This window comes from Vitis vinifera, chromosome 6 (genome assembly GCF_030704535.1).
Source record: "Vitis vinifera cultivar Pinot Noir 40024 chromosome 6, ASM3070453v1".
Lineage (NCBI taxonomy): Eukaryota > Viridiplantae > Streptophyta > Magnoliopsida > Vitales > Vitaceae > Vitis > Vitis vinifera.
The window spans coordinates 22,598,346-22,612,467 of record NC_081810.1 but is presented as its reverse complement, the minus strand read 5'-3'; the positions used below and the strand labels follow the sequence as shown (position 1 = coordinate 22,612,467).

At 36.6% G+C, this 14,122-nt stretch overlaps 1 protein-coding gene across 2 annotated transcripts in view; it reads right to left on the bottom strand.

Moving 5' to 3' along the window:
- LOC100241432 (DNA polymerase epsilon catalytic subunit A) overlaps nucleotides 1-14,122 on the bottom strand; it is an 86,833-nt gene that overhangs the window by 29,793 nt on the left and 42,918 nt on the right. For both annotated transcript variants that reach the window (XR_786089.3, XM_002269884.5), the window contains exons 15-20: nucleotides 10,823-10,927; nucleotides 923-1,041; nucleotides 689-830; nucleotides 516-610; nucleotides 213-318; nucleotides 13-92 (exon numbers count right to left, since the gene is read on the bottom strand). Coding sequence is in view for 1 of the 2 variants with exons in the window: in XM_002269884.5 (XP_002269920.2) it covers nucleotides 13-92; nucleotides 213-318; nucleotides 516-610; nucleotides 689-830; nucleotides 923-1,041; nucleotides 10,823-10,927 (647 nt within the window). In the remaining variant the exon portion in view is untranslated. The remainder of the gene's footprint in view (nucleotides 1-12; nucleotides 93-212; nucleotides 319-515; nucleotides 611-688; nucleotides 831-922; nucleotides 1,042-10,822; nucleotides 10,928-14,122) is intronic.

Here is a 14,122-nt window from a genome sequence, read left to right as displayed (position 1 = left end):
ACATAAACTCACTTGCGCATGACATATCCATAAAAGGAATTGAGAATACATTTATGAGCAAGTTGTAGTGAATCATAGAGAACAACCATATCCTATAAACATTAAGAAGCAACTCCAGTCACCATAGGAAAATTATGCTACCACACAAGGAAAAAAAAAATTAAGACTCCGGATTTAAAATTAAAAAAATAACTACAGTGTGGTATTCATACTTGTGCTTCCTGGATCCTTATAGAATTTCCACTAGCCTTGGCTTCTGATAGCTTCCCCTTCCAAACCTTATTAAGTCCTTTGTACTCATATCTTCTATCTCGAAAACTTAAACCAGCAAAGCAAAAAAATATGATTTAATATAAAACTAATTAACTCAACAAAGCCTTTTTGCCAGGTTTCAGCCATAGATATCTAAATATCCCCTGACAAGTTAAGAAAAAACTCTGCTTAATAGAGGAAACTACTACATAGTTTAATAGCAAACATAAAAATGACAACCTCACACAATCTGAGCTGCTCACCTGCGGACAGTGTCAATATAAAAAGAATTTTCCCGCATGCAGATCCCTGCTTCTCGAAGTTCAGTGGCTGGCTTGTCAAGTACCCGTTTATAAGCCTATGGAAGAAACCAAAATATAGCTAGATATTACTTAGACAAACATTTTCCTTTCTAGAAATGGTCTAAAAAATATACCTTTTGGCAGTATTTCTTTAAGCGCTCTTTGAGCTTCAGCTGTTGCTCTGTCTTAGGCAGGTCAATAAAAGATTTTGAGAACCGGCTATCTCCACCATCAACTAACTCAGACTCAATTTGTCTCTTCAAATGATAATAGTCACTGATGGTATTCAAAAAACATCCATAAGCAATTATAAGAAACAGTCTTTCCTGAAATACCCCATGCATAATCTGGGAACAAGAAAAATAAACCTTTTCTTCGCCATGAATGCCTCTCCACGCCAAACCCATTCAAGTTTACGAAGACAATTTTTGCCTGGACGATTAAAATCACATGCAGTACAAATCTCATCTGAAACTATTGACGAAGGCTGGAATTGAACAACAAGAACCTCAAATAAACTAATTGCAAATATACTTCTCAAAAGGAAATAACAAACTAAAGCTGTTAGCAGACAAAATAAATTTACTTGCAAGATAATAAAAAGAATGAGAATTCTTTTGTTGTGGAAACAGCATCTTGATCCAAATCCTACTCATTCAAAGACAAGTAAATAAGCAGTTCCTTGCCCCAACATGAGTACCAGTAGGAACATAGAAGTATTATGCAAAATAGAAGTATTATGCAAATGAAGTGCAAGTGATTTCCATGTATTAAGCATAAGGTAGAAAACATACTAATTTATAAGTATTCTGTGAACTGCAGGAGCAGATATTTGGAAGTGATAGTTGAAGAAAAAGATAAAAAAAAAACTTAAAACCATACCTCAACCACTTGAACAATATCATAGTGTCAAAGAAAATTGTTAGTTTTGTTTTGCAGGATAATTAAAAAACTAATCAAAGCCCAAGTTTTTTAGAGCCCTTAAACATTCATTTCACCTCTAGGCTCTTCTTGGTTATCATGCATATGGCTGTCTCAAAGCAGCTTGCACAGGTGGACAAAAGATTATCTATCATTGACAGGAACAATGATCCTTATACAGTTCTGTCTATTTGACATTATCACCTATTTTTTGATTGGAAACAACAAAGTTCCATGGATGATCAAAACACACATAACACACACATACACACAAACACACAAACCTAGAAGGACCAAAATACAATTAAGATACATAAAAAAACAAGGACAACCAGAAACAATAAAGAAACAATTGAAGGCTGATCTCAAACCAAAGTACAGAGCTGTGTAAGTTAAAAACCCTCCAACAAACACTTCTAACAAGGGATCCATCTAAAGTAACAATCCAACTCTAAAGAAAAATTACCAAAAAAAAATGTATGACGGTTGTCTCACTTCCAAGGATCTCACTTTTTCTGAGAAACTAAGGAGACATCTACAGCAAGTCAGCTTCCACTAAGAAGTTGCTAAAATCCAGAGAAGAAGCTAAGGTCATACCTTCAAACAATGCCAGTAACTCAGCCTAAACAGTTATCTCCTTAGTTTCTCAGAAGTCGCTAAAACCCAGAGAAGAAGCTAAGGCCTGGCATTGAAACAATACCACTGAACCTGGCTAAATAGCCAAACCCCATCCAAGAGGCTTGGGAAAAATTCCAAACATTACTTCTTGTGGAAATCCGTTACAATTGTGAGTGGTGATTGGTAGGATAATAGGGAAAGATTGAGGCCCCCATTGTGGGTAATTTGTGTTCTTCCATATTTGTATTTTTTTCCCTTTTTAATTGCTCTCTGTATAGTTGTTAAATAGGGACATGATTATGTAAAAGTTAGAGTTTTTGAATGAATTTTGAAAATAATTTTCTCAATTTCTTCACTTCTCCATGAGGAAAACAAGATGGATCACCCTATGCCAGCCCTGCCTCCAAAACCTAAACACACCACATCCATAAACCAGATCCAGGGTAGGGCAGGCAGTGGGGTTCTGCTGGGAAATGAGATTCCCACCTCTGCCCTGTCTCGGGTTTCTTCTAGGTGGGCAAGGCAGCACAGATTTGCACTGTCAAAACAGCATTTTCTGCTCCAATTGGTAGTTTTCTTTTTCATTTTGTGCTAGAGACAGATAATCTAAACCTTACTAGATGAGGGAAAATGTACGATTTTTTACATTAGTAAAAGGACTTAGGTCAAATGAACAGAAAAGCAAAATGAGCATTGTCTTAAATAAAGCAGCAGTCCAAAGTCAACCTTACTAGGTAAAATGGAAAATAAACATTTAGAAAAAGAAAAATAGAGAAAACAAATATAAAATCAACACAATGTAACAGGTGATGCAAAACCAAGGACTTGGAAGAGCAAAGATCTTTATATAAAAACAAAAACAAAAAACAAAACCAGAATAGAGTTTGTGCAAACAATTCCAGCACTACAGAACAAATTAATATGGAAGAAAAAACTGTTTCATGTTTAATGCATGCTAGTTATTTATAAAAATAAAAAATAAAAGAAAAAAAAAGTTACAAAGAGACGAAAATTTCTCCTAATAAGACTCAAACTCTCCTAATAGGACTCTCTTAGTAGAAATATAGCTACCTAATCCAAATAAAATTCCAATTACATTAATCAAATTGATTTCTAAAATCCAAAACTAATCCAAATACACCTTTAATTTGAAACTTAAAATCAAAGACCACATGCATTGATTGATGCACCACATGCTACAGCTTAGGTGCCATTTGCAGGCTGCGGGTGCTGATGTTCAAGTTGTTGCTCATATGGCACTTGATTCTGCTGATGTGAGCACACAAGCCTTGCTCCTCGATGGCCTCAGCCTCGTTCCAAGATAAACAGGAGTATATAACTTTGCCATTCAGTCCATGCCTATACTATCAAGTAACAACAACTATCCTTACTGAAACCTTACATCAAAACATGGTCAACATTATTACAACTGTACATTCTTTCTCCAATAGAATTCATGTTTTTATCTATAAGAATTCAACCACAATCTAGATCATGTTTCATCATTATCTAGATACATAAATTTTTACTCCAATCCAACATCTTAAATCACATCAATGAAATATTACACAACTCATCAAAATAGAATAGTAAAACCATAAAAAATAACACCAAAGTAAATATAGTGCATTGAAAAATGAAACATGATACTTAAAAGCAAAACTTTTAAATTAATCAAGCTTAAAATAAATTATATCTTAAATTGTTTGAGAAAATGGGAGAGAAGCTTCAAGATCCTTGACAATGTAGAAGTGCAAAAAATCAAGAGTTTACTTGAGGTAGGCCAAGTGTCAAGAGAAAAATCAAACCACCAGTCCCTGGAAACGAGATGATGGAGATGGCTTGTATTTGGATAGCTGAATGCCAATAGAATGCAAGATTGGTGTACTTGGGACTACCCATCCAATAGGCAATGTCTCCCAAACAGCCGATAACTGGTGCTGCTTGGGAAAGGAACACTGCCATGCTGATGAATGTGTGGGTGTTAGGGACAACATGATGCTTAGGAGGGAAGAGATTGTGGTTTATATGAGATAGGGTTTGGGAAAAACCCTTCCTTTTATATTGGATATTTTGCCCATTAAGAGAATAATGAAGGACATAAATATAGGTTTATCCATAATTGAGGGAAGGCAGCACAATGGCATGAAATCTTACCCCTCTCCAGTGTCAACTAAGAAAGTTCAAAGGAGCACCTATCTAATAGCTTCAAAGCCAAAGCCATCCTAATAAGGCTAGGTTCAGGCAGATCACTCGAAGGAACCCACTATATTGTCAGCCACTCCTCCATATTCTCCCAAAACTCCACGAATACTCATCTCTTGGAGTTTTGAAGGCAAACATCAAAATTAAGCTTCAGATCGTCTAGGAGAGGAGGTTTTCACAAAGCCACTATCTCCTCACTTCTATTGTGACAAATGGACCTTCAATCCAACATGATTATACCAACCATGTTGCCTAAAAACTCTAAAAAGATTAATACACAAAAGAAAAAAATATAGTTTTAAAAAGCACAAGGCGCACCTAAGGTGCAGAAATTTCTTATAGTTTAGGTGCAAGGCGCAACACAAGGCATGAACTTGAGCGAAGTAAAATGCAACTTATGATGCATATTAATTTTATAAAATATGATTCAAAACCTAATCCAATCAATAAAAAATTTAAGATTCCAAACATTTAAAAAAAAGCATTCAATAAAAAAGTGATGAAATTTCAAGAATTAAAATGTTTAAAAAGAAATAGTAAAGTTGACAAGGCATGCCTCTTCAATAAGGTGCATGTCTTGGCAAGCAAGTTGCTACAATTAGGGAGTGGTTGCACCTTGAGCCTAGGCCCATTTAAAGCATGTCTTTTAAAACCATGGGAAAAAAGAAGTAAATGAGTCTTATAATTACTAAACTGACCTCTATTTATTAAGAATTATTCTTACATTTCTCTCTAGCCAAATCACCCAAAGAAAAGAAATTGTGGCTACTTTCAAAAGTACCCTATTCCTAATAGACCTTGCAAAATCCAGGCCTCCAATCACTAACACATCAACCACACATCTTTGGAGAATCCAAACAACACCGATAAGCTAAAAAGTTTATGTCATAATGCTAGCTCTTGAGGATAGAGAATGAAAAGATGGTCTATAGTCTCACCATTACCCTAACACCTATATTATGTCTAGAACTTTGACAAGCTCAACTCAAACCAACCTAAATCGAGCCAATTTTAGTTATGCATGGGCAACTTGATTTAGTGATTTTGGTTGAATTAGACAAAAAAAAATTCAGTACAAACTAAATTAGAGTTAGCTTCGAATTAAGGGTCACCTGACTCCATGGCCCACCTAACCTAATCAAACTACTCAATCAAAATTCTGGTTGGGCCAAGCTTATGCCAATGATCTTTAAGTTTAAGTATGCTAAGGTTGATTGTTAATTTTGCTAACCTACCCGAGTTGCACAGGGAATACAATACTCAAGGTTCAAAGCTCTAAAAGGCCTTCATAGAGGCAACATATTATTGATGTCAACCTTTCTCTATGCTATGAGCATGTAAAGGCCTTGACTCTTAGAAGCATTAGCTTTCCAATGACACTTGTAAGGAAGAGGAAATAGGAGCCTCACTACTCGAGAGCTAAAAAAGGAACAAGCAAAAAAGAACCCAAAAGGAGAAAGGGACCATATACCAAGTAATATGGAATAAAAGGCTAAAGTGGACATGCAAAAACAAAAGCAATAGTAAGGAAATTCATTGTTTTTATGGTCCAACAGTTTAGAATGGAAATTAAAATTCAAGAACGAATAGATAATAGTAATCTAAATTATGTCTAATAATAGAATCTCTCAGTCTAAAAAGCAAATAGAGATAAGATAAAAAGATTAGAGAACTGAAGGCACTATTTGAATTAGCCTAGAAAAGTAAGACTTTTGGCACAAATAAATGTTATTAATTATATCAGTATGATTCATTTTGCACACATTTTTACAGATGTTTTATTTATTTAAGTCCTTCTATATAGTGGATTGAATTGTCTTGATCATTAGAATTAGGTTTTGAGGTAGATATGCTAGCATTTATGTTGAGAATTCGAAATCAAATCAAGCCAGACAGCCTGCAGGATTATACAATTAAAGATAAGAAGTCAAACCTGATTGAATAGCCTAATATTCTGCTATTAATAAAGCCAATCCGTTCCCATATTTAGATTATTTTGTAGTTGTACAATATCTGTAGGACTTTTATAGATATTTTCCCATTTTTTTCTTCATTGTGTTTAGCCTTGATCTAGTTTTTGTATATATTTAGCAAATCATATTAACAGAAATTCTTTTCATCTTTTCTCTCAGTATATGTGTTATACATTGAACTGAATATATACAGATACATGTCAAAAATGCTAGTAGTTGGACATGTATTTTCTCTCAGCTACTATGTTGCATGTATTCTCAATCTTGAAGGATCATTGAGCTAATGTTGAATTAATAATTGCTTTGAGTTCATATATGAGTGAGATCCTAAAAAGGCCATACATGCTTGTTGAGTTAAGGTAAATATTTAATTCAACATGCAGTAAAATGGATCTTCAATATTAACATTATTATATCTTGATATTTTGAAATAGTTATATCTTTTCAAGTAATCTTAAGGTTAATAATCAAGTTTAATCCATGGTCATGGTAATTCCATTAAGTTGGAATTTGATATTTACCCTCAATGATATGGATATATCAATTTATCATAGAAAAAAGGTGAATTTGTAACTCCAAGGATAAAGATGTAATTCCAAAGGTGGATGGCAAATTCCAATTTGAAATAGGGATATCAGTTCATGGGGAACAATGCAATGGTATAGTAGGTCATAGACAAAGCATTTATTAGTTAATGGCTTCATTATAATTTGTATAGACTATTCGAGTGCAATTAATCTTCTTTAATTAAGTGAAGATTATTATAAAAATTTTGTAAAATTATTTTGTTGGAGACAGTTATTCTTTGAGCCTAGCGATCCTCACTTGAGCTATTTAATTAAGTATACAATTAATTAATTGAGCAATTGAAAATTTGTGGTGCATCATATGATCTTGGGTGCATTATGGCGGTCATAGCTAAGGTTGGGTAATTAAGGGTAGTTTGGTCTTTATACCCTACCCTAAGGTCCATATAAAGCACTCTTATGTAATATGAAAAACAATCTTGAAAAGGAAAATCCTAGGAACCACCACCCTCTTTCTTTCCCAGCCCTTGCTCTAGGAGTTTGCCTAGACAACCTTGCATACAAAAGAACAACATCGGGTAAGAAGATCCTTGGTGATTGAAGTATCTCAACCAAAGCAAGCCTCCTTCCCTAAATCATTCTTTTAGATACCACAATCTATGGGAAGCATTGACTAAAAAATTTTCCGCTACATTTATGCACTTTGAATTCAATAGATGCAAGTACTATTTTTTCTAGCAAGCATTTTCTCAAAAAAAATAAATCTTGATTCCATTACCAACAAAAAAACAAGGAAAGCTAGATATTTTGTGAGAAACTTGTTTAATAGCTTTTAAAAAGGACAAGGGTGTTGCCTTCCAAAGTGAGTTTCTTTGCTTGGGAGGCGGCTTGGGGTAAGGTGCTTACTATGGACCAGCTTAAAAAGAGGGGTTGGGCTGTTGCTAACAGATGTTTTATGTGCTGTGAGGAAGAGGAGTCAATTGATCATATCCTTATTCATTGCTCTAAGGCAAGAGCCTTATGGGATTTATTGTTCGCCCTTTTTGGAGTGTGTTGGGTCCTCCCTTATTCGGCTAGAGAGACCCTTATTGAATGGAGGGGCTTTATGTTGGGCAAGAAGCATAGAAAGGTGTGGAAGGCAGCCCCGTTGTGCCTCTTTTGGGCGGTTTGGATGGAAAGAAACAGGATTGCTTTCGATAATGAGGACTTTTCGGTTCATAGGTTGAAGAATTCTTTTGTTTGTAATCTTTGGGTGTGGACAAAATCAATTGTAAATGTAGATCCTCTCACTTTACCTAGTTTTCTTGATTGGCTAGGCGCTAGATGAGGGTCGGGTTTGTTTTCCTTTCTCTTGGGTGTGCTTTTAGGGTCCTTTGTATACTCCCTGTATGCTTTGGGCTTTCCTATTGGTGCCCTTTTCTAATATAATTCTGTTTTTGCCTATCAAAAAAAAAAAAAAAAAAGGACAAGGGTGTTGGCATCCCAATCATTGGAGTGTGACACATAGATGCTCTTAATAACCCTAGACCACAAAGACTTGTTGTCCATAGCCACGTACCCAAAAGGCTCTATTCCTTAAGGCAACCTTACTGACACAAAGCTCTTCATTATTTTTTAGTTCATGCAACTGATTCCAACTTAGCAGAGGGTCCGTCCTACTGTCCTCGTAATCTGACCGCAGGAAATACCTTTCAATTCATCCTATCTACATTGTTACCTTACAAAAAATAATATAGAAAGGGATTGCTTCTCCTATCTATATTTTTTTTTGATAAGTAAAGGATAAAAATCGTATTAAAAAAAGCCACCAAAACAGCGGCTTAAAGATTACAAAGAAGAAAACACCCCCCACTCCTCAGCTGGAAGCCAAGAACGGAGATGCAGCCCAAACCCCACCCTCAACGAGTTCCCACCCAATCAATAAAATCAACTAAAGTCGAAGGACCATCTTTTATAAACATTTTCATCTCCGACCAAAGGAAATATACAAAAGAATTATTAGGTCTTTGGATTGACAATTCTTCTTCCTCAAAAGCAACTTTGTTCCTTGCCTTCCAAACCGTCCAAAAAAGACACAATGGGCTTGCTCTCCAAACTCCCTTCCTCTTTTCTCCCACAAAAGACCCATCCCAACCCAAAAGCGTCGCCTTAACTGTGGCTGGCAGCACCCACTGCACCCCAAAAAGAGAGAAAAGCAACATCCAAAGAGTCCTTGCCTTGGCGCAATGGAGAAGAATGTGATCTATTGATTCTTCGTGCCTTTGACAAAGGGTAGCATCTATTCGCTAGAGGCCATCCTCTCTTTTGAAGTTGGTCAATAAGAGCCTTTCCCCACGTTGCTTCCCACCCAAAAAAACTCGCTCTAGGCTGCATGTAGCCTTTCTCCTACCTATATTTAGAACTCTTAGTACGGTTGCTTCTTCTATGAATAAGTTACAAAGGGATTTTCTTAACTCCAAGTATGAGGATCATGAAAGAGATGACCTTAGAAATTAGGAGACTATGCAAGCCTAGATTGATATGTTGGTTAGACCTTAAAGGTATTTCTCTAGAAATTGAAACCCTTTTGGCAAATAGCTTCAAAGGTTCCCATGGAGAAAAATTCTCTTTGGTACTTTGTCAATAAAAAATAAGTATGATTTGCAAAATAATAGTTAGGATACCAATAGGGCTATAAAGGTTTCTTATTGTACCCTTGGTAAACCATCTTTCAAAATTTTCACCATTGAAACTCCTTATTAGACTCATTGACAGTTCAAAACTTTGCTTTAAGAGAATTTTTGGTGGGGGAAGCAATACCTTGCTATTATTTCTTTGTTTGTTTAGAATATCAAGATGAAAAAACATCTTTATCATCATTTCAAGAGGAGCAAAAGTCTCCTAGACCTAGGCACAAGGAGCAACCCAAGGCGCCTTCAGAATGTGCTTGGGAACTTGTCACAAAACTTGAGCAACCCATACGTTCGTGCCAATTTATAAAATCTTGTAAGTGCAGACATTCAAACACTTATCATTTTACTCATAATCATCAAATATTATCCACCAATCCAAACAACAAAATATCAAGATTCCAAGCATTCAAAGAGGCATCTGATAGAAAATCAATGCAACATATACATATATATACATGCATGACACACCTATCCAACAGGACATGCACCTCAGCAAGTAAGATGATACAGCAAGGGAGTCATTATGCCTTGAGCCTAGACATGCCTTTAATAGTTATTACTAAGCTAGCAATTTTCCTAAACATTTAATCTCTTTGGATTTGAACTCACAATGCATATCAACCTAACATCCTCCCTCACATGTAGCCTCATACCTGTAAATCTGTGATCACAAATAAATAGATGAGGGGAAGACACAAACTTGAAACCCCCAGTTAACCAAAGCTTTGATACCATGTTAAGTTACTCCCTTTCCTAAAAGATTAAGCTACTAGGATTTAGACCCAAAATGTATGTGTATCAAGCTAATAACTATAACTCTTGCTTCTGTTATTTTCTCAAGTTCGAATCTCCTTCGTTGGTTCATAATACTTGTTTATGGGGAAAAAAAGGTCATGAAATAACAATTGTTTTTAGATTTAGTAACTATCATAAGGAAAATCCTAGAGTAATGGTACACAACATGGCTAAGGGGCTCTACAAGCGATATTGATTATTGCATCAAATTGGCCCCAGTGAAGGCCACTATGCATTATCCAATTTTACTATGATTAAGGCTTCAATACTCAATAAAAACCTTTAGCAACCTTAATAACTAATAAAATAATAATAATGGCTCATGGTATAGCTCAAGGGTGTAACATGTCAAAACTCAAACCAATTGTCCATATGTGATAATCATGGCCCCCAATTTATGAGCATCAAAAATCATAGCCATTAATTGGTCTCAGTCAATCAAAGGCCATGGTAATAAGACCAATCCTTTTGTTTGAAAATCTTTGTTGCATACATGAAGTATATTTCTGATAATCAAACATAATACATATATACAAAGTTTATGATAAGCAGCATACCTGAAGCCTATTTGTCAAAATAATATTTGGATACATTGCAGCCACATCTAGATGATAAATGAGGGGGAATTCTTCACGTATAGGTTCACCTTGCAACTTCATAAGCTGCAAGTTGAATGAAAAAATTAACAAAGAAGAATCTATGCATATCTCATGAATGGAAAATTGAATTGATGTGTTATACTCTTAGATCACAATTTCCATATGAATGGTTAATTAGTGAGAAAATAATATTAAGCAAATACACCAAGCTCTGACAGAAGCACAAGCAATTTCATTATTATGATATTAGTTAGAGAGAACAATTAGTAATTGGACATAAATTTTAATACATCACCTACTTACAATTTTTTTTTTTGATTGGAAACGATACAAATATATAATAATATAGAAAAGGAGTACAAGAAGAAGGATGAGAAATCCTCCAACCAAAGACAACTAAATTACATGAAAAAACACAAAAAACAAACGAACACCCACTAAGGACCAATCCCTATGGAGTACACACCGCTATCCAATCCAGTTGAATCACATTAAGGGGAATCCCCTTAAATGCCTTGGAACAGAAGGCCCAAAGGGAAGCAAGGAAAACTATAGAGTCCCAAAGGTACTCTGAATTCCTTGCTTTATCCTCAAAAATCCTTGCGTTTCTTTCCCACCACACAACCCGAATTAGAGCTATGCTCACAGCTTGCCACAAAACTATCCCTCTCTTAGAATTACCGAAGCCTTTAAATTTGATGGACATCATGTCATATATGCTCCTTGGGGAAACCCAATCCAACTTAGCTAACTGAAATAGCCTGTGCCACAACCCAATCGTCAAGGAACAATGAAGAAATAGATGATCTGCTGATTCCCCGTGCTTCATGCACAGGATACAAATATCAGGACTAAGGGCTTTGTAGGGTCTTCTCACTTGTAACATATCATTAGTATTCACCTTCTTGTGTGCCACTAACCAGACAAAGGACTTCACTTTGAAAGGAACTTGAGAATTCCACACGAACTTTGAAGGAAAGTTCTGAGAAGATCCAGAAGATTGAGATAATGCTAGAAAAAATGATTTGACTAAAAAAAGCCCTGACGAGGATAAAGGCCATAATCTAGCATCTGGGACCGAAGGAGAGAGATACAAATCATCAAGAGACCGCATGAGGCCTTCTAAGTCCTCAATCTCAGAATCTGACAGGTTACAGCGGAAATTCAAATTCCACAAGAAAGGCCGAGATGGACCGAGAACTGAAGAAATAGAAATGTTTTTGTCCACGATTACTCTGAATAGTCTTGGATATTGGGTTCCCAAAGGTTGGTCCCCCCGCCACAAATCTTCCCAGAACCGAATTCTATCCCCGTTTCCTACCACATACCGAGTAATCAAAGAAAACTCCTAAAAGACTTGAGCAATAGCCTTCCAAGGACAGCGATGAGACCATCTGACTACAGTGTTAGCATCCCAACCATTAGAGTGTGAACCATAAATGCTTAAAATGACCTGATGCCAAAGAGCTGAACCCTCTCTAGGATACCTCCATAACCATTTCCCTAGTAGAGCGAGGTTCCTCCAAGAAATATTCCCCAAACCCAAACCCCCTATTGTCTTTGGTCTGCACACAATATCCCACCTCACTAAGTGATCCCTTTTGCCTTCCCCAACCCCTGACCATAAAAAATCCCTTTGCAACCTCTCTATTTTTGCAGCCACTGTAGCGGGCATTTTAAATAAGGATAGGAAGTAACTTGGCAAATGGGTAAGACAAGACTGGATAAGAGTTATCCTCCCCCCGAAGGATAAGTAGGCCTTTTGCCACCCATCTAATCTACTTGAGATTCTCTCAACCACTGGATCCCAAAATCCACACGCCTTAGGATTCCCGCCCAAAGGGAGGCCCAGATATAGAATAGGCCATCCAGACGCCTTACAATCAAGCATCTCAGCCAATCTTGAAAGATGAGCCTGATCAAGATTGATGCCATAAATGCAGCTCTTCCTCCCTTGAGTTAGAAAAGAATATGGTGTCATCAGCAAATTGCAAATGGGACACCCTAGTTCTATTTCTACCCACCCTGAAACCCTCCAACATATTTCTTTCCTCAGCTCTCATGAGCATCCTGCTCAGTACATCTGCAACTAAAGTAAACAAAAAAGGGGATAAAGGGTCGCCTTGTCTTAAACCCCTAGATGCCTTAACCCACCCTTTAGCACTACCATTCACCAAGATTGCAAAAGATACTGAAGATAAACACCCACTCATCCATTTCCTCCATCTAGGGCTGAACCCTTTCTTTTCTAACACATGATCCAAAAAATCCCACTTCACGTGATCGTATGCCTTTTCAAAGTCTATTTTGAATACGACACCTTCCTCCCCTGACCTTCTTCTCTCATCCACTATCTCATTCGCTATAAGAACCGCATCCAATATTTGTCTCCCTTGAACAAAAGTGCCTTGAGTATAGTGGATGGTCTCATGTAGAACCCCTCTTAGACGCCCAGAAAGCACTTTGGCTATTATCTTGTAGAGACTAGTGATCAAACTAATGGGTCTAAAGTCTGATATTCTCTTTGATAGACTCTTTTTGGGAATTAGAACAATGAAAGAGGCATTAGTGCTTTGATTGATAATTCCGCTCCTATGAAATTCAGCGAACACTCTCACCAAATCCTCCTTAATCACATCCCAACACTCTTGGAATACGGCAATAGTAAAGCCATCTGGCCCCGGAGCCTTGTCCCTGTCCAACTGAAAAATGGCCTTAGAAATCTCTTCTTCGGTGAAAGGGGATTCTAACCTTAACGCACTCTCTTCCGAAATAGGGGACCAATCTAAACCTTCAACACCCCAAGACTCTCCTGTAGGATTTGTGTAAAGCTTCTCAAAGTAATGTAAAATCTCCTCTGTGATACTCTCGGCATTCTTCAGCACTAAACCCCTCTCATTCTCCAACTCCTTGATATATTTCCTATTTTGCCTTCCATTAGCCACTTTATGATAAAACTTAGAGTTACAATCCCCTTCCTTGACCCATTTCACTTTGGCTTTTTGTCTTCAATGTATTTCCTCCCTCAATATTAATTCCTCTAACTCCCCTTTTCTTGAGACTCTTTGACTTATCAAGTCAGGATTGAGACCCCCTTCTTGCTCAATGGCGTCAAAGTTAGCTAAATCATTGAGGATACTTTTTTTCTTTTCTTTAAGCTCTCCAAAAGAAGACTTATTCCACTCCTTCAATTTAGCTTTAACATATTGAAGTCTCCTCATGAACTTATGACCTTCCCATCCGATTCCTTGAAACCCA